At 40.9% G+C, this 20424-nt stretch overlaps 1 protein-coding gene across 2 annotated transcripts in view; it reads right to left on the bottom strand.

Annotated features, from left to right (window-relative positions):
* The window catches only part of FRY (FRY microtubule binding protein), a 251865-nt gene that overhangs the window by 108151 nt on the left and 123290 nt on the right, over window positions 1-20424 (bottom strand). For both annotated transcript variants that reach the window (XM_065896299.1, XM_065896300.1), the window contains exons 17-19: window positions 13516-13623; window positions 3236-3494; window positions 1630-1812 (exon numbers count right to left, since the gene is read on the bottom strand). In XM_065896299.1, coding sequence (XP_065752371.1) covers window positions 1630-1812; window positions 3236-3494; window positions 13516-13623 — 550 coding nt within the window. The remainder of the gene's footprint in view (window positions 1-1629; window positions 1813-3235; window positions 3495-13515; window positions 13624-20424) is intronic.

Below are 20424 nucleotides of genomic sequence, written 5' to 3'. Positions count from 1 at the left end.
CTACAGTGAACAAGACTATCGCATATTTGAAAGCTGCTAAGAGAGTAGATCTTAAAAGCCCTCATCACAAGAAAAAAAAAATCCTGTAGCTACGAATGGTGATGGATATTAACTACTTATTGTGGTGAACATTTCACAATATGTACAACTATGGAATCATTATATTGTACACTTGAAACTAATAATGTTGTATGTCAATTATACCTCAATAAAAAAAATTACACACACAAAAAAGCTGTGGCTGGTCAAAGAAAGCACCATATGAGAAATATTCTTAACACAGTCGGCTGGAATAGCAGTTTAAGAACCTGGGCTGAAGAGGCATGTATATCTGGTTTTCAATTCTAGCTCTACCACATCCTAGTTGTTGATTTTGGGTAAGGCATTTAAGCCCCCTAAACCTCAGTCTCAGAATCTGCACTATGGGAAAAATAACAGTACCAATTCTTAAGTTATTGTGAGGGTTCAGTGAGATAATATGTATAAAGCACAGCTCACTGCCTGACACATACATGGCAATTATTATTATCATTATTTCATAATTAGAGATTTAATGGAGGTTTATCAAAATGCAGCATGTCCTAGAGATCCATTCACCAGATCCCAGAGATGTCCTAAAATACATCAGAAAGCTTGCTGCAGAAATGTGAACAGAAACGATTGGGATACATTCGAAAATATTTTGGGAAGACACTGATCATTTTAAGGATCATGAAACCAAGATTAGAGACTTAAAACAAGAAAACAGAAAGTAGTATTTTTCTAAAGAAGTATGTCACATAAAAAGCTGGTCCTTCTTTCATCAACTTGTGGAGAGAGTTTGGCCACCTGTGCCGACAGGCAATGAAACTTAACATCTAAACAAGGGTGTACAGCCCTTGACCAAGTGCAGGAGAATAACTGGAGTCAGTCATGGTTATTAGACAGCTTACTTCTCCCATCTCAAGTGGACATATTTTCTTGTGATGCCATTTTTCTACAATTTTCAGTAAGCCAGACTGTTTGGTACCTTGCTCTTTTTAAACGGGATGCATGGTTTTCACAAGTTCATTCTCTAATATAAATGTAATATCTTCTTAATTCTATGTACGTTGAACATTATGAAAGAAAATGATCTATAACTGAAGCCTAAGATTCACTTCTTCACAAAGCACCACCTCTTAGAGAATCAGGAATAGTCTATTCTTGTGCCCTCAGAATATATGACTTAGCTCTTGTAGGTCAAGAATACGATTTCATAATTAAAAACCCACCCTGGGCTTCCCTGGTTGCACAGTGGTTGAGAGTCTGCCTGCTGATGCAGACAGGGGACACGGGTTTGTGCCCCGGACCGGGAAGATCCCACATGCCGCGGAGCAGCTGGGCCCGTGAGCCATGGCTGCTGAGCCTGCGCGTCCGGAGCCTGTGCTCCGCAACGGGAGAGGCCACAACAGTGAGAGGCCCACGTACCGCAAAAAACAAAACCAAACAAAACCAAACAAAAAAACCCCACCCTGAATCAAAAATTATTTGTTGACATCATGGGACATGAAAGTACATAAAATAGTAATGCATTCTTTACAGTTTTTAACCTAAACTTTGAAACTGTTGAAAGATATGAATTGGAAAATTCAGAAAAATAATCCATACCTCAGGCTGACCCAGGGCGATGAATAAAGCTCGAATTTCCTTGAGTATTAAAACAGACAGTTTGCGAGTGGCCACCTGGAAACTGCAGAGTAAAACCAGAGCAAAGCCTTCCACGGCATGGAGTACACTGCAGTGGGGACCTCGCTCCGAATGGATTCGGTGGCTGGAGCCATTGGCAATGAGCTATTGTGCAGTAAGAACAACATTCTATGTTCAGAAAAACAACAGTGGAAGGAGCAGCCGCTCTTCTATGTACACCTTCTGGCATGTTTGACCTTGTAATACTAAAATAAATTATACCAGCTTAGAGCCACACACGTCTATGAATTCATTATTATTCATGAAATATCACAGATCCCTTGTTATTTTCAGACCAACTGTCACTTTGGAATACCATCAGCCCTCTGTTACCTCTGATAAGGAATAACTTTTCAAAGGTTATTAGCAGGAATAAAAACAAAACTGCTTCCATCCGTACCATTTGAGATGACACTGTATATTTAATTAAAGTGCCCTAATTTGGCTTTACTTAAATTCTCTATAGAGAATTCTCTATTTTAGTTACTACTAAATTGAATTTTCAAACATTGATTTGCTAATCAGACTTCTTTTCATGTTAGATTTTAATCCGGGTTTTGCATGTTAATGAGATGGGTTCCGAAAGTTCCCAAACCGAATGAGTCTCAAACAAAAGCACGCCAGACAACAGGGCAGATTCCACCTCCATTTCAGTCTCCCTTTTTCAAGCATAGGTAATCCTTGTTTTCCTCCCTGTCATCTTTTGGCAAGTGTAGGACACAAGGAAGGAGTAATGCCCTGAAGCTCATCTCTGAGGTTAGCCCATGTGGGACCCTAAATGCTATCATACTTCCCAAGCCTCGACATTCCTCAGACCCTCAGCTAAGCTCTTCTCCAGCCAGACCCCTTCTCTGTCTGCTCATTGCCAACACCAAGTCACACAGCCCTGGTTCTCATTTGACAACACTCCTCCTCAACCTGCTCTTCAAAATGGTATCATTGATTTTTACCATTCAGGACTGAGGCAGGGAAGAATAAAGAAACCACAAGACTTCTTTCTTCTCTGGATATTGGAGAAAGCAACCAATTTGTTGCTGACTAGGGGGAAAACACTGGTGGGCAGCTAACTTTTATATATCCATATCCAACTCTATATCCATATTCATATCTATATCTATATCTGCTCTAGAGTCATATCCAGATCTAGATCCATATCCATATTCATATCCAAATCTAGATACACATCCACATCCAGCTCTAGATCCATATCCATATCTAGATCCATATTCATACCCAGCTCTGTATCTCTTCCCTATGGTCATTTGCTCTTACAAATAGACTTATAATCATGATTCTCTGAAAAAAACATCCTTTTCTGCTCCATAAATGGCCTTGCTAATGTTAATAAAGCTAACCCGAGGTGGCATACGATGCCCTGAATCTCTTGGCCACAATTTAGGCAGATGGAAAAACTTAGGGCCATCTCTAGGTAGCTGAAGGTAAGAACCACAAGGTTCTCTGGGCTGCAACTTATTTATATATGTGCAACATAAAGAATATAAATTAGTGGGCAAAGGGTGAAAATCACCTCTGAATTTCTGATCTTGTTGGCTTGTTCGTAGACTTTTCCTTGAGTTTGTATGACCAGTTTCCACTGGGTGAGGAGCTGCAGCAGTAACTTGAGGGATGAATCAAGGAGTGTGTGATGCATGTCATTCACTTCCCGGAGCAGGAAGTTGGTAAAGCCAAATAGGACATCTTCCCTCCAGTCTGAGAAGTCAACAAGTAAACCCTGAAGAGAATTTTGTGCAATATGTCGCAGTTCATCGTCCATGTGAATAGAGAGCCTGTGAGATGAGTAAAGACAATGAAGTCATTTACTTTATCAGTTTTTCTTCTATATCTGTAAAGGAACATATAGAAGGCCAGAGCCTTCTACTGTATCTGAGAAATGGGTCACTCTCCCCTAATATATTATTATAATTTTCACTCAGCTCCCCTAATGTTAACATCTTATATAACCATGGTACGTGATCAAAACTGAGAAGTTAACATCGGTACAATGCTATTAACTAAAATACAGATTTTATTCAGATTTCACCCGTGTTCCATCAATGTCCTTCCTGTGTCGGAATGCAATCCGAGATACCATGTTGCACTTAGCTGTACGTGAATTCTTTTTAATACATTACTGACTACAGAATAAATTAGTATCAAACCTTACCACTTTTAAGGATGGTCCCGGAGAAACTAAGGGACTCATCCAGAAGTTCAGTGAAAATGAGTAATTAAAAGTTAGGCCAGTTGTCCTCAATTGGTTTGGCCCCCACGAAGGGAGTTTTGGTAACGTCTACAAACATTATTGGTTGTCACAACTTGGAGTGTGCTCCTGGTATCTATGTAGTAGGCAGAAGCCAGGGATGCTGTTAAACATCCTACAAGGCACATGACAACTCCTATGACAAAGAATTCTCTGACCTAAAATGCTGGCAAAGTTGGGAAATCCCGAGTTTGTCAACTGAAATAATATCAGTGTATTTATGGTTTAAGCCAGAACATCATAATAATATTATTAAATAAATCTCAACATTGGTATGGAGCGTTTATAGTTAACATCATGCTTTATAGATTCAGTCATTCACTTATTTAATAAACAAGTATTTTTGAGGTCCTCCTAAGATTCAGGCCCTCCTAAGATTCAGGCCCTCCTAAGATTCAGGATATGGAGTACGGTATGGCTGTGTTTACTGGGTAGGGTGTTAGCAAGAGCGAGGTATGAGACAGTCCTGGAGAGAGAGCAGGAGTGGCTTGCTGGAGGGTCTGTGGGCCACCCAAGGAGGCAACACAGCAGGGAGACGTTAAGTGTGAGTGCTCTGGGATCAGAACGCCTGATCATGCATTAGCTATGTGACCTCATGCCACTTACTTAACCTCTCTAAGCCTCAGAGCCTCATTTGGAACATGGGGATAATAGCTGTGCTTGTGTCTCATAAACCTGTTGTGAGGTTCATTGAGATGATCTATGAACAGCGTTTCGTACCACAAGGAGCATGCGGTAGGCACTCAGTACAGGTTAGCTCTTACTATGAGAAGGAAAGGAACTGTATTCAGAAAGTTACAGGGGAAGTAACATGATTAGACTCACATCTGAGAAAAGAAAGTTAGGCAGGAACATGCAGGATGCCTTGGAGGAGTCACAAGACTGAGGGCAGAGACCGGCTGGGAGGTCACTGCAGTGACTCAGGCACCAAGTGGCGGGGGCCTGACCCAAGGCAGAGAAGTAGTAAGGAAGGGAGAGATGGAGAGCAAAGATACCCAGGAGACAGAATTTCCAGGACTCAGCATCCTGGAATTGTTCAGTGTCAAAGAAGAAGCTGGCCAAGTCAACCGGGGCCCCCATTAAATAGGACGAACGAAGTATCTTCAACCAACAGAAAAAGAAACTGTGAACCAGAGTGGTTAAGGAATTTCCTCAAAGTCCAGGATTCCAACCCAGGACTTCTCATCTTTAATCCAAAGTTTTCTCCATAAAACAGGTCTGATACACTTACATATTTTTGAATAGGTAGTATTTCAAAAACTTGATACTGAATACCCTTCTTAGTCTCTAGAGTATAAAGTACACTAATTGGTCCAAATTTGACAATATAAACCAGACAAAAGCTCATTAATGAGCAGATATATACCAAGTCAGGGAAGATATATTTTCTGTTCCAAAAGCAAGTTAAGCTCTACAAAACTGCTGAGAAGGAAGAGCTGAGCTAATCCTTCAGGGCAGACTTGCTATTAAGTCTATAGTTGTTAAGTAGGTCATAGTTGCTGAAATAACACACAGAGGTCTTTAACCTGGGCTTCTAGTTAAGGACTAAGGCAGGAATTTACAAATTTTCTTTGTATTTTAATCAGCGGCTCCATTTTTTTTTTTTCAAAAAATTTTATGTAGAGCTCTAGTATATAGTACAACCGAGTTGTGGGACTTCCCTGGTGGCACAGTGGTTAGGAATACCGCCTGCAGGGGGACAGGGGTTCGAGCCCTGGTCCTGGACGATCCCACATGCCGCAGAGAAACTGAGGCCGTGTGCCTAGAGCCTATGCTCCGCAACAAGAGAAGCCACCGCAATGACACCCGCACACTGCAACAAAGAGTAGCCCCCGCTCGCCGCAACTAGAGAAAGCCTGCACGCAGCAACAAAGACCCAACACGGCCATAAGTAAGTAAATAAATTTATTTATTTAGTAAAAAGAAAAAACCGAGTTGTTCTGGTTGAAGCTGGGTAAAGCTTCATGTGAGAGGAAACATTCCTTCAATCTACAAGCAGCTTCCAGCCACCTTTGCAGCCCATGGTTTGAAAACACTAATTTACGGAAAACACTTGAGGTCATGTTTCCATCTTAAGTTTATTGTTCCAATTTATTACATTTATACCTGTCTATAGTCCTCAATGTCTTAGAGAATAAGCTTCTGCAGATGATGAAACACCTTTTAAGGACAGGAACAGGAGGCACTCAGCAAATGTTAACTGATGGTAATGGTATTGTTCATTGTTACGGGTTGTGTCTCCTCCCAAATTCACATGTTGAAATCCACACACTCAGCACCTGAGAATTTTACATTATTTGGGTATAAGGTCATTGCAGATGCAATTAGCTAAATTAGGATGAGGTCATGCTGGAGTAGGGTAAAATCCGTATGGCTGGTGTCCTTATAAGAAGGGGAGATGTGGAGACAGACGCACACAGGGAGAACACCGAGTAAAGACAAAGGCAGAGATCAGGGTGATGCTTCTATGAACCAAGGAAGGCCAAACTATGCCAGAAACCCCCAGAAGCTAGGAGAGAGGCATAAAATAGATTCTCTCTCACAGCCTCAGAAGAAAGCAACCCTGATGACTTCTAGCCTGTGGAACTGTGAGACAATAAATTTCTGTTATTTAAGCCACCCAGTTTGTGCTATTTTATTACACACATGAAACTAGGCAAGCACATATCTTTAGGGTCAAAAGTCAAAATAAAAACCATGCCATGGCCTATTTAGATGAAGCTTTTAAAGAAGGGCCAATACTTTCAGATTTCCAATGAGATTAATTCTACTCTTCGTCTAAGTTTGGCATCATTCGCACTTTGCAATCTGGAAGCTGCCTTAACTTTAAACCAACAGTGCAGGATCATTTTAAGGACTCTGAGACCCCAAGGTGGTACAGCTCTTGCTATTTTTGGTGACACTCCTCTTGAAATCGTGGTATTCACATGCCTCACCAGTGAGAACACTCAAAAATATTCCTGGAGTACGAAGAGACAGGACCAGGGAGGGGAGGGAGCTTTGGGAATAAAAGGCCCAGTTGATAATAAACGTGGAATATTTGTGGAAGAAAAAGGTCCAGTGTCACAGAACTGAGATGGAGTGAAAATAACGTATCAAGGCAAGTCTGAGTGGCAACAGGCGAGGGAGAAGAAGAAGTTGCGAGAAGAGCCAGAGCCCCGCCCCTGTGTCATTCCTTGGAGAGTCGAAGTAGGGAGCTGCCTATCAGATACAGCCGCCGTTTCTTCCACCCAGATCTTCCTCATTTTTACTTTTGTTAGATTTTAACCAGATAATCACAGATCATCTTGTAAAGCACATGGGATTTAACATTATAAAACAGAAAACAGGAAAAAAAATTTTTGGTTAATGAAAAAGGAGAAGAAGATTCAGTTAAAGGAGAAAGATGCTCAGCCATCCTGCATGATGCTGGCCGACCTATTTACAGTCTCACAATGCCTGCTGGTCCAGCAAGGAGTGGCTGAGGAGAGGACATCCCCCAAACTCCCGCAGGGTCATCCCACTGAGAAGCCAGAAAAGAAAGGACAGGTTCTTGCCTGTGAACAACTGTGATGACAATAAACAACAGTCCTGTGAGAGTCTGGTGGCAGCAATTCAAAGAGAAGAGAGACGTTCAGAGAAGGCAGCTCAGGAAGTCTGACTAGGTTGGGGGATCCGAGGAAAAATTTCTAAGACACTGATCTGGTTTCCAGGAGCTTATAATGGGGCCACGGGTATATGGTTACACACAAAAGCACCAAGGGGGCCTGAAGGGACTCCACCGTGACACAGCAGTGAAGCATCTCAAAAGAAACCGTTACTGCCAACATCAACTGCATCTGTCCTTCCCCAGCAGCTGCCATGAGGCTCATGGACCAGCCTGGCCTGATTAACCAGGCGGCGACATTCTGCATGAGCCAACAGTCCCGAGGCCCTGCTTGGAGTGATCTAGGACGGGGGTGTGGTGTGAGGAGCACTTACACTAAGTAAGGATGTGGGTAAAAGGGGGAAAACCCAGAACTTGAGCAAGGCCGCCTTCTCGGTTGGTCAGATCAGACAAACGACTGAACAGAAACACTTTCGTAGAGGTGAGCTCAGGTTCAGATGGAATCAGCTCAGTCGCTGTGAAGAATTGTGTTGCTAGAGGTGCATGAAGGAAAAGGGAGTGACTTCAAATTCACAAACTATACCCAGAAGAAAAGATCCATTAGGAGGAACAGCCTCCTCTCAGCTCTGGCAGGACTGACACAAGGTTATCAGGCAGTGGTGAGGGACCTGTTCCCCCTAACGTCACCAAGGGCAGCAGAGGAAGAAATGGTTTAGAAGTGAAGCCCTGGAGACAAAGGTTTCCAAAAGGAGGGACTTGCTGACCAGTGGACTGTTAACCTCTGGCATGTTCACCAGAAGTGGCGGAAACTTCTTCTCTAAGGTATTAAAGAATGAACTCCCGGTACTTCCCTGGTGGTCCAGTGGTTAAGACTCCGTGCTCCTTGTGACCACCTAGAGGGGTGGGATAGGGAGGGTGGGAGGGAGACGCTAGAGGGAGGGGATATGGGGATGTATGTATACGTATAGCTGATTCACTTTGTTATACAGCAGAAACTAACACACCATTGCAAAGCAATTATACTCCAATAAAGATGTTTAAAAAAAAAAAAAAAGACTCCGTGCTTCCAATTTAGGGGGTGTGGGTTCAACCCTGGTCAGGGAACTAAGATCCCACATGCCGCGTGGCGTGGCCCCTCCCGAAAAAATAAATAAATAAAATTAAATGGGAACTTTATTAAAAAAAAAAAGAATGAGCTCCCACCTTTCTACAGGGCTTTGAATTGCATCTCAATTAAAATAAAGTAATAAGATTAAGTGGTTTATCGAGGCAATATATGCTATTGAGTCTACAGTTCTCACCCAGCTACTCAAAACAGCTAGCCGCCCCCCACTACACAAAGGCTGAAGACTGAATGATAAACAGTAAATGATAAATAGCTTTCAGATACCACTAAAGATCATGAAATTGTATATGCATTACCTCAGAAAGTTCCTCAAGCTGTAAAGAAACACTGCACAAAATGTTTGCCGTTTTGTATAAAACCAATGACATTTGTCACTTCTATTTGGCTTCTGGAAAATTCTGTACATTTGGGCAACCAACTTTACTCTTCTGAAGTTCAATCTCTTTGTCCGAAAATAGGAATGCATATGTCCCCAGCTTTCCTAACATAAAGTATATGAAAGTGCATTGTACATCGTGGTATAATATGTTATTCATGTTTAAAGATGCCTAAAAATAATAACTAACATTTGCTGAGAGCTTACTGTGTTCTAGGCACGATGTTAAGTGATTTATATGCATTGTTTAATTCTCACAACCCTATTTCAGATTTCTGAAAGGAGGGCAAACATGGAACAGCAAACCCTTAGTGCATCTACAGTGCTGCAGGAAGGGACAGAGGACAGGAGCCTGTAGACTGTTAGGGGAAAAGGTCCTTCCTGTGCTCAAGGGTAGAGCAGGAAACACCTGGGAGGAGACAGAGAAATGATGGCGACTGCCAAGGAGAAAAGTGAGCTCCACCTTCTTTGTCTGTTTCGGTCTGTAAGCCATTGTTATGGTAAACCTACTAATACAACTCTGAGATTAGAGTGTCTGGGGTATTTAGCCAATACGTGAACAGCTGGGAAGGGAGCCTGGGGACAGTTATGGGGGACATAACCTTGAACCTCCTGTCACCTACAAACTGGCACTTGCCATTGGCACTTGCCATCTACCTCTACAAGGATTAAACCACGAGCTGCTGCAGCTGCTGACCTTTGACACCCCTTGAAAGGAGTTCAGGGTGGAGATCAGGAATGAGGCGCTCTGTGCTCTGGGAAAAACTGGCAGGACGGGTCTTCAGATAATTAGATATTTTCAGGAAAAGATTTTATGAGCCCAATTCTTGTATCTCGTCATATCTAGAAAAGCACTGAAATCCTTCATGGTGACGTCTGCTCCTCGTGACTAGCTGTAACCTTCACGAGACTAGCAGAAACCTTCTGCAAAACATATATGCTTGATTGCACGTACTCCCCCTTCACCAAAATCACATATATCCTGAGCATCCCCCCACCTCTTTGGAGCAGTTTCTCAGAGCTATCTGAAATGCTGTCTCCCGGGCTATAGTCCTCATTTTGCCCCAAATAAAACTTAACTCACAACTCTCACGCTGTGCATTATTATTCAGGCGACACTCCTTATTCGGGGAACCAAGCCGTGAGGGGCAGGTGAGCCTGCATGGCATTTGGTCTTATTTTGCCAAGTATGAAGAAAACCCAGGATTTTCTCCAGTAAAAAAAAAGCACCATAGATGCAACCAGGAAGTGTCTGAAATAAAAGGTCTCACACCTCTCTGACTAGACTGTGTCAGGAGTCAAATGAATCCAAATGTGACTGGACTACAGGGGGACAAAGTGACTAAAGACTTGAAACCCACATTTACTGCTCTTCAATTTCTTCACTTCTGACCCTCTTGAGAGCTAGAAGGGGCTCGTTTTCTCATAGGGTAATGGACCCAGTGTGAGAGCCAGCTCTCCAAGTTATCCTTCCCCTGAGGAGAACGGCCTCTGGCTTCTTTTGAAGCTTATGAACAAGGCCTCTTCACAGGCTTCCCATATAAGTCCCGTCATTTTCTTAACTCTGCCCTAAGACTTGAACTCTCAAGTATATTTATTTGTTCCTTCCCCTCATAAAAACAGTACCCATGGCCTTGGGCTTTGTAAGAATGTACATAATAATAAACACGAGGCACTATAAATAGCACTGCCATTCCAACCGGGTCTCACAGAATTCCCTCCTGACAAGCCTGGCACCGTGGCTGCAGATCCAGGCGTCACTCGATGAGGCTACCAAGGTGATTCCAGAGGTAAGCGTCTCCCACGCAGATTTACAGCAAAACAGCATTAGAGACGGTACCAGAAGGCTGCATGACATTTAAAACACTTAGCATTTCAAAGGGCTTAGTTACATAATCATCACCAATTAGGACTTCAATGAAATAAGTGAACTTTCCCTTTACTTCAGCTTAACTGAGAACTGTCTTTTCCCTGCTGACACATTTTCTCTCCGATTAACCAAAGTGCCATGTCATTTTGCCCTTTCAACAGTCTTATGAGATAGGCAGCATTATTCCAATTCTACCAAGGAAAAAAAAGACAGGGGTTAAATATTGGGTTGGCCTAAAAGTTCGTTCGGGTTTTCCTGTACCGTCTTGTGGAAAAACCCGAACAAACTTTGTGGCCAACCCAATAATTTGTCAGCATCACAATGGCTAGTAAAATGGTAAAGCAGGGAAGCAAAAATCAGGATTTCCAAAGGAGTCAGTACTATTCCCATCTGGGGGGCACCTCCTGCACATCTCTCAGATGGCGTTCCCTTCGTTCCTCAGCGTCCCCTGCAGCCCTTTCACTCAGCGCCCCTCCTCTGTGCAAATACTTGTCTCCTAGTCACACCATCCTCCCCATTGTTGTCCACAGCAAATGGACAGGCTGCTCCTGTACATTTCTGGGTAATTCCGGCACTTGTCTCACAGCTTTTCTTTTTCTTCAGCACTTCCCCATCATCCTGGGAGACTCCACAGTAGCGTGGACGGCCCTTTATAGTATCTTGGTCTCTTTGTTCCTCAGCTCCCCAAGCCCCAAATCCCCATGTCTGTTATTCACTAGGAATCCACCCTTCGCTCCTCCTTAAATCTTGTCCTCCCCGAGAACTGGAAGCCCCTTTGTGATCCAGGCTTGTCCTTCCCTCTTTCCCCACTGCTCCCCTACTTCGGATAAGGCGCTCTAGGCTCATATTCTGATTGCTAGGCTTCAGCAAAAGCCTAGACTGTAGTTTAAGTTCATATTCTTCTTAAAACTCATCCTACACATGCAAGGGAAGAAAGAAGAACCCATGGCCTGGAGATGGCTGAGAACCGGTTATAGGTCATGGGTGATAAAAGTCAGCTAGAAGGGTAGACGGCTGTGGCCAGGCAACACCAAAGCTTGATACGGTGGTTATCAAAGCAATGGCTCTCCAGTAAACCTCAGAAGCCAGCACCATCCTGAGCTAGTGTGACCAGAAGAGGGAAAGGAGTGGCTTTGTCCACATTTGGAGTGAAGAGAATGGGGAAGGACAGCAGGCTATGAAAGCTATTAACTGATAGCAGGAAGTGATCAACCATGGGATTTGGTCCCCTCTGCACAGGAGTCCAAACGGCTGTGCAGAGCAGAGAGCATGACGACCAGGATCGCCAGGACGCACTGCGCACCACGGGGACACTCAGAGCCTTGGCCGGCCACCGGGCGATGTGCAGTCACGGGGGACCAGGGCTTGGGCTACTTTTTGGATACTGATGGGAAGGGTGCTCTCTGAAGGCTAGAGGATGTGGGTAAAAGATTATGTATAAAGCATCTTTCATCCAATCAGCATCAATATTTGTTATCCTTCTCTGGCCTTTCCTCTATTCCGCCATTATCAGATTAACCAGCCGAAATGACATTTTTTTATCATGTTATTCTCCTGCTTAGAAACTCCATTAGTCCAAACGCCTCAGTTAATAGTAAAGATTAATTAAATATCTACCTCTAAAGTCTTATTTCTATTTATTTTTATCATTGGGTTTTCTAAAATCCTTTTTCTTTCTTTTTTTTTCAAAGCAAGCATGACTTGTCTTCCTCCTCATTCCATTCCCTCCAAGGACCCCGTTTCTAATGATTTTGCCTTCTAAATGCACTTAGATAATAAGTCACTTTTGATTTTTAAATTAAAGACACGCATCACTGTCAGCTAGAACTTCAGATCAGCATGAGAAAAGTCAAGCTTATTTAACTACAATAATATACTTTCATTCAAAGCAAAGCAAGTGAACTTTAGGTTCTAGTTGGACCGTGAATTCTTACGGAAGATGGGGAGCGGCATAAATGTATGATCTATGGAAGTGAAGTACAAAAATTCGCTTAGGATCCCTGTTACCCACCTTCTTGCCTCCCTGGGGGGGGGGGGGTGTTGGTCGCAGATTGGGAATCACATCCTGAATGAACTTCTTCCCAGCCAGGCTCATCTCCTCATTTCCTGGTCCCACCTCTGTGCTTGTCCTCATGGCACTCCCTTTACATTTCTACATCCTATCTTTCCTTCAAAGGGCTCTTTACATTTCTATATCCTATCTTTCCTTCAAAGGGCCATTCAAGTTCCACCATCTCCCGGGAGTCATCTGCTGACGTCCCCAGTCCACAGTAATCCTTCTACCCTCTGATTTTATGTATCACATTTTTTTGGTGCCATTAATTTGCACAGTTTCAAGCCTTGGATTGCTAGTTACCTTATGTCCTTATGGATTTGCTTCTACGTTGAATTTTAAACCCCTTGAGCGCAGGAAAAAAAACAAAAAGCCCCAAATCAAAACCATCTCTTTATTCCTCCCGGGAACTCCAAATAGTACCTAGAATTAGTAAATATCTGTCCATTTTTAATAATCATTCTATTTTTTGAGGAATCATGACAAATGATTAAAATCAATTTTGATCAAATAATGCCCACTACAGCTCTCACCTACCTCGCCAGCAAGTCAATAAGTTCAAGTTTTGACATCCCATCAGGAAGCAGTCGAGGAATAGCAGCAACACAGGTCCTGAAAAGATCTATTTTTGGCTTTCTCTCACCCCTGGAATTTGAAGACAAAGTTTAAACGTAAGTCAAAGGTTATGAAAAAATGTTTAAAAATTGGCCAAATATGTGAACAAAGACTAAAATCAATGCCTTCTGAATCACTGCCTGGTGATGGCTCCCTATTGTTCTTAAAGGTTTATGCCTTTTATAGCTTGGCCAGTTCTACGAGAACTTATGAAGATTTAAATGTTAGTTAGAGGTATGTATCTGGAAAGAAAACGCCAATAGCAATAGCATTCTATCGCTATCATATGTCTTGCCATTCAGCTGGGTTCCATGGGGTTTGGTCCCTGTGGGCTGCGTTTAAGACACTGAATTCACTGAATTGCCCAGACACGTTAGTATGTAAGAAACACATTGCAGTCATTACTACCTTCAGCATTTAAAAATGGGATTTTCATGTATACAACTGATGGTGCCTTTAACAAGCATGACATCTGGAAGTTTCTCTCTCTGATGAGTTATGCTTCTCCTCTCAAGAGTGCCCACCCCTGATTTTTTTTTTAATTAAATGCTTCCCAAAATAAGTCTTGTCATAATGTCAAGTAAAATCCTGAAATGTATACAATTGTACACCCATTTCTGATTTTTAAAATTACTCTGATGGTCCTGACCTCTATGGAGATAGCTTCTTTTACTTTCTTGAGAATAGGAATGTTTTAAAGGTAATTAATACCTTCGATATCCTGTTGTCAAATATGAAGGAAAAATATAAATTCAGTGACAAACTATTTCAATTTTTACTTCTTTAAATAGATAACTGATTCTTAACCACATATTTACCAATAACCTTTATGGAAAAACTAAACTACACATCAAATCTTTCAAATAACTTGTGATATAACAGCATATTTAAATTTTGATGATTTAGTCCCCTGAGAATAAATATAAAATTGGAACCAAATTAATGCAATCGTAGGACACAAACACAATAATGAAAATGCAAAGTAGCGAAGAAGTAATTCCTTCCTGGAACAGTAACTGTGCCAGAATAGAAATGTAACAGGCAGAATCCATGCTCTCTATAAACTAAAGACAATAATCAGACAGCAATTTTGCTCTGTGACATTACTTTTTAGCATGTGTTTTTAAGTTTGTTAGGAATAAATATGAAACTTTTTTGTATTTTGTGAAAAACAAAACACATATATGTTAATTTCTAAAATACTCTGTTCTTGTGGGAAGTTGTAAGATTATTTTCTCTCCTTTTCCATAGTCCTTTTGCATGGGACGTACAAGGACTTCAGAGAGGACGTCACTGTACCGTGGTTTCCAATCAGCTGAAGGAAAGAGAAGTCTTCAAATGACATCCTCGATGGCTAGACAGAGTTAAAGCCTAGTGATCTGATCGTTCATGTGGGGCACAGAGTCTTTTAAATAGCTCTCCTAACATGCTCACCAGATGTCTTAAACAGCTGGGATTATTTTCATATCTGTTGGAAAACAGATGACCCTGCCTGGCCTGAAGTGTAAGGAAAATTCTGCCAGCCAATAAAGCAGACTTACAGGACTGGCAGACTTCCCAGCTGATAAAGCAAGCCTAGATTAGAAACTCTAATTGGTGCATGGTTTCCGTTTACTGCAGCCCTGTGCCTGGGATTTTATAGGAAGCATCTGAGTCCCCCAAATAGCATAAGTTTTATTAACAGATATTATATAATTATTACTTACAGTCATTATATTATTATACTTACTGCTACTATTATTATGATTATTTGCCAGCATAAAGCACAAAAGGGATGAGGAATGGAAACAGAGCAACACAGAATGCTTTATTTTCAAGTGCATACTTCTAAGCAAGGCCTGGAAAAATGGTAGGCCAGCCTCAAGTATCAACTCCAATAACTATTTCCATTAGTGTGGTGTGGACCTCAACTCTCTTTTCCTAAATGCTTACATGATTCTTTAATGTTTCTCTTTGTTTTTTCTTTTTGTATTTAACATCCTTATTGGAGTATAATTGCTTTACAATGGTGTGTTAGCTTCTGCTTTATAACAAAGTGAGTCAGCTATACATATACATATACTCCCATATCTCCTCTTTCTTATGTCTCCCGCCGACCCTCCCTATCCCACCCCTCTAGGTGGTCTTAAGCACAGAGCTGATCTCCCTGTGCTATGCGGCTGCTTCTCACTAGCTATCTATTTTACATTTGGTGGTATATATAAATCCATGCCACTCTCTTACTTCATCCCAGCTTACCCTTCCCCCTCCCCGTGTCCTCAAGTCCATTCTCTACATCTGCGTCTATTCCTGTCCTGCCCCTAGGTTCTTCAGAACCACTTTTTTTAGATTCCATACATGTGTTAGCATATGGTGTTTGTCTCTTTCTGACTTACTTCACTCTGTATGATACTCTACGTCCATTCACCTCTCTAAAAAGAACTCAATTTCGTTTCTTTTTATGGCTGAGTAATATTCCATTGCATATATGTACCACATCTTCTTTATGCATTCATCTGTTGGTGGACACTTAGATTGCTTCCATGTCCTGGTTATTGTAAATAGAGCTGCAATGAACACTATGGTACATGACTCTTTTTGAATTATGGTTTTCTCTGGATACATGCCCAATAGTGGGACCGCTGGGTCATATGGTAGTTCTATTTTTAGTTTTTTAAGGAACCTCCATAATGTTCTCCATAGTGGCTGTATCAATTTACATTCCCACCAACAGTGCAAGAGGGTTCCCTTTTCTCCACACCTTCTCCAGCATTTACTCTTTGTAGATTTTTTGATGATGGCCATTCTGACTGGTGTGAGGTGATACCTCATTGTAGTTTTGAATTGCATTTCTCTAATGATTAGTGATGCTGAGCATCCTTTTCATGTATTTCTTGGCAATCTGTATATCTTCTTTGGAGAAATGTCTGTTTAGGTCTTCTGCCCATTTTTTTTTTTTTTTTTTGTGGTACGCGGGCCTCTCACTGCTGTGGCCTCTCCCGTTGCGGAGCACAGGCTCTGGACGCGCAGGCTCAGCAGCCATGGCTCACAGGCCCAGCCGCTCCATGGCATGTGGGATCCTCCCGGACTGGGGCACGAACCCGCATCCCCCGCATCGGCAGGCGGACTCTCAACCACTGCGCCACCAGGGAAGCCCTCTGCCCATTTTTGGATTGGGTTTCTTTGTTTTTTTGATATTGAGCTGCCTGAGCTGCTTGTAAAGTTTGAATATTAATCCTTTGTCAGTTGCTTCATTTGCAAATATTTTCTCCCATTCTGAGGGTTGTCTATTGGTCTTGTTTACGGTTTCCTTTGCTGTGCAAAAGCTTTTAACTTTCATTAGGTCCCATTTTTTAATTTTTATTTCCATTTCTCTAGGACGTGGGTCAAAAAGGATCTTGCTGTGATTTATGTTATAGAGTGTTCTGCCTATGTTTTCCTCTAAGAGTTTTTATAGTGTCTGGCCTTACATTTAGGTCTTCAATTGATTTTATTTTTGTATATGGTGTTAGGAAGTGTTCTAATTTCACTCTTTTACGTGTAGCTGTCTAGTTTTCCTAGTACCACTTATTGAAGAGGCTGTCTTTTCTCCCTTGTATGTTCTTGCCTCCTTTATCAAAAATAAGGTGACCATATGTGCGTGGGTTTATCGCTGGGCTTTCTATCCTTTTCCATTGATCTATATTTCTGTTTTTGTGCCAGTACCATACTGTCTTGATTACTGTAGCTTTGTAGTATAGTCTGAAGTCCAGGAGCCTGATTCCTCCAGCTCCATTTTTCTTTCTCAAGATCAGTTTGGCTATTTGGGGTCTTTTGTGTTTCCATACAAATTGTGAAATTTTTTGCTCTACTCCTGTGAAAAATGCCATTGGTAGTTTGATAGGGATTGCAATGAATGTGTAGACTGCTTTGGGTATTACAGGCATTTTCAGAATGTTGATTCTTCCTATCCAAGAACATGGTATATCTCTCTATCTGTTTCTATCATCTTTAATTTCTTTCATCAGTGTCTTATAGTTTTCTGCATGCAGGTCTTTTGTCTCCTTAAGTAGGTTTATTCCTAGGTATTTTATTCTTTTTGTTGCAATGGTAAATGGGAGTGTTTCCTTAATTTCTCTTTCAGATTTTTCATCATTAGTGTATAGGAACGCAAGAGATTTCTGTGCATTAATTTTGTACCCTGCAACTTTACCGGATTCATTGATTAGCTCTAGTAGTTTTCTGGTGGCATCATTAGGATTCTCTATGTATAGTATCATGTCATCTGCAAACAGTGACAGTTTTACTCTTCTTTTCTGATCTGGATTCCTTTTATTTCTTTTTCTTCTCTGAGTGCTGTGGCTAAAACTTCCAAAACTATGTTGAATAGTGTTGAGAGTTGGCAACCTTGTCTTGTTCCTGATCTTAGTGGAAATGGGTTCAGTTTTGCACCACTGAGAACGATGTTGGCTGTAGGTTTGTCATATATGGCCTTTATTATGTTGAGGTAAGTTCCCTCTATGCCTACTTTCTGGAGGGGTTTTATCATAAATGGGTGTTGAATTTTGTCGAAAGCTTTTTCTTCACCTATTGAGATGATCATATGGTTTTTATCCTTTAATTTGTTACTCTGGTGTATTACATTGATTGATATTTATATATTGAAGAATCCTTGCATTCCTGGGAAAAACCCCACTTGATCATGGTGTATGATCCTTTTAATGTGCTGATGGATTCTCTGCTAGTATTTTGTTAAGGATTTTTACATCTATGTTTATCAGTGATATTGGCCTGTAGTTTTCTTTCTTTATGACATCTTTGTGTGTTTTTGGTATCATGGTGATGGTGGCCTCATAGAATTAGTTTGGGAGTGTTCCCCCCTCTGCTATATTTTGGAAGAGTTTGAGAGGGATAGGTATTAGTTGTTCAGTAAATGTTTGATAGAATTTGCCTGTGAAGCCATCTGGTCCTGGGCTTTTGTTTGTTGGAAGATTTTAAATCACAGTTTCAATTTCAGTGCTTGTGATTGGTATGTTCATATTTTGTATTTCTTCCTGGTTCAGTCTCAGAAGGTCGTGCTTTTCTAAGAATTTGTCCATTTCATCCAGATTGTCTGTTTCATTGGCACATAGTTGCTTGTAGTAATCTCCCATAATCCTTTGTATTTCTGCAGTGTCAGTTGTTACTTCTCCTTTTCCATTTCTAATTCTATTGATTTGAGTCTTCTCCCTTTTTTTCTTGATGAGTCTGGCTAATGGTTCATCAGTTTTGTTTATCTTCTCAAAGAACCAGCTTTTAGTTTTACTGATCTTTGCTATCCTTTCCTTCATTTCTTTTTCATTTACTTCTGATCTGATCTTTATGATTTCTTTCCTTCTGTTAACTTTGGGGTTTTTCTGTTCTTTCTCTAATTGCTTTATGTGTAAGGTTAGGTTGTTTATTTGAGATGTTTCTTGTTTCTTGACGTAGGATTGTATTGCTATAAAGCTTCCTCTTAGAACTGCTTTTGCTGCATCCCATAGGTTTTGGGTCATTGTGTTTTCATTGTCATTTGTTTCTAGGTATGTTATGATTTCCTCTTTGATTTCCTCAGTGATCTCTTGGTTATTTAGTAGTGTACTGTTTAGGCTCCATGTGTTTTTATTTTTTACAGATTTTTTTCCTGTAATTGATATCTAGTCTCATAGCATTGTGGTCAGAAAAGATATTTGATATGGTTTCCATTTTCTGAAATTTAACAAAGTTTGATTTGTGACCCAAGATATGATCTATGCTGGAGAATGTTCCATTAGCACTTGTGAAGAAAGTGTATTCTGTTGTTTTTTTGGATGGAATGTCCTATAAATATCAATTAAGTCCATCTTGTTTAGTGCATCATTTAAAGCTTGTGTTTCCTTATTTATTTTCAGTTTGGGTGATCTGTACATTGGTGAAAGTGGGGTGTTAAAGTCCACTATTATGATTGTGTTACTGTTGATTTCCCTTTTTATGGCTGTTAGCATCTGCCTTATGTATCGAGGTGCTCCTATGTTGGGTTCATAAATATTTACAATTGTTATATCTTCTTCTTGGATTGGTCCCTTGATCATTATGTAGTGTCCTTCTGTGTCTCTTGCACTAGTCTTTATTTTAAAGTCTATTTTGTCTGATATGAAAATTGCTACTCTAGCTTTCTTCTGACTTCCATTTGCATGGAATATCTTTTTCCATCACCTCACTTTCAGTTTGTACGTGTCCCTAGGTCTGAAGTGGGTGTTTGTAGACAGTATATATACAGGTCTTGTTTTTGTTTCCATTCAGCCAGTCTATGTCTTTTGGCTGGAGCATTTAATCCATTCACGTTTAAGGTATTTATTGATATGTATGTGCCTATTACCATTTTCTTAACTGTTTTGGGCTTATTATTATTCTTTATTATTTATTATTATAATAGGTCTTTTCCTTCTCTTGTGTTTCCTGCCTAGAGAAGGTGCTTCAGCATTTGTTGTAAAGCTGGTTTGGTGGCGCTGAACTCTCTTAGCTTTTGCTTGTCTGTAAAGGTTTTAATTTCTCCATCGTATTTGACTGAGATTTTCAGATTTTTCTGAAATCTGAAAATTTTTTCAGCTTTTTCCTTTTCCTCACTTCAAATATGTCCTGCCACTGCCTTCTGGCTTGCAGAGTTTCTGCTGAAAGATCAGCTGTTAACCTTATGGGGATTCCCTTATATGTTATTTGTTGTTTTTCTCTTGCTGCTTTTAATATTTTTTCTTTGCACTTAATTTTTGATAGTTTGATTAGTATTTGTCTTGGCGTGTTTCTCCTTGGATTTATCCTATATGGGACTCTCTTCATTTCCTGGACTTGATAGACTATTTCCTTTCCCATATTAGG

The sequence above is a fragment of the Phocoena phocoena genome, chromosome 18 (assembly GCF_963924675.1).
Source record: "Phocoena phocoena chromosome 18, mPhoPho1.1, whole genome shotgun sequence".
Lineage (NCBI taxonomy): Eukaryota > Metazoa > Chordata > Mammalia > Artiodactyla > Phocoenidae > Phocoena > Phocoena phocoena.
Note: the sequence above shows the minus strand (reverse complement) of the source record. Positions and strands in the feature narration are given on the sequence as shown.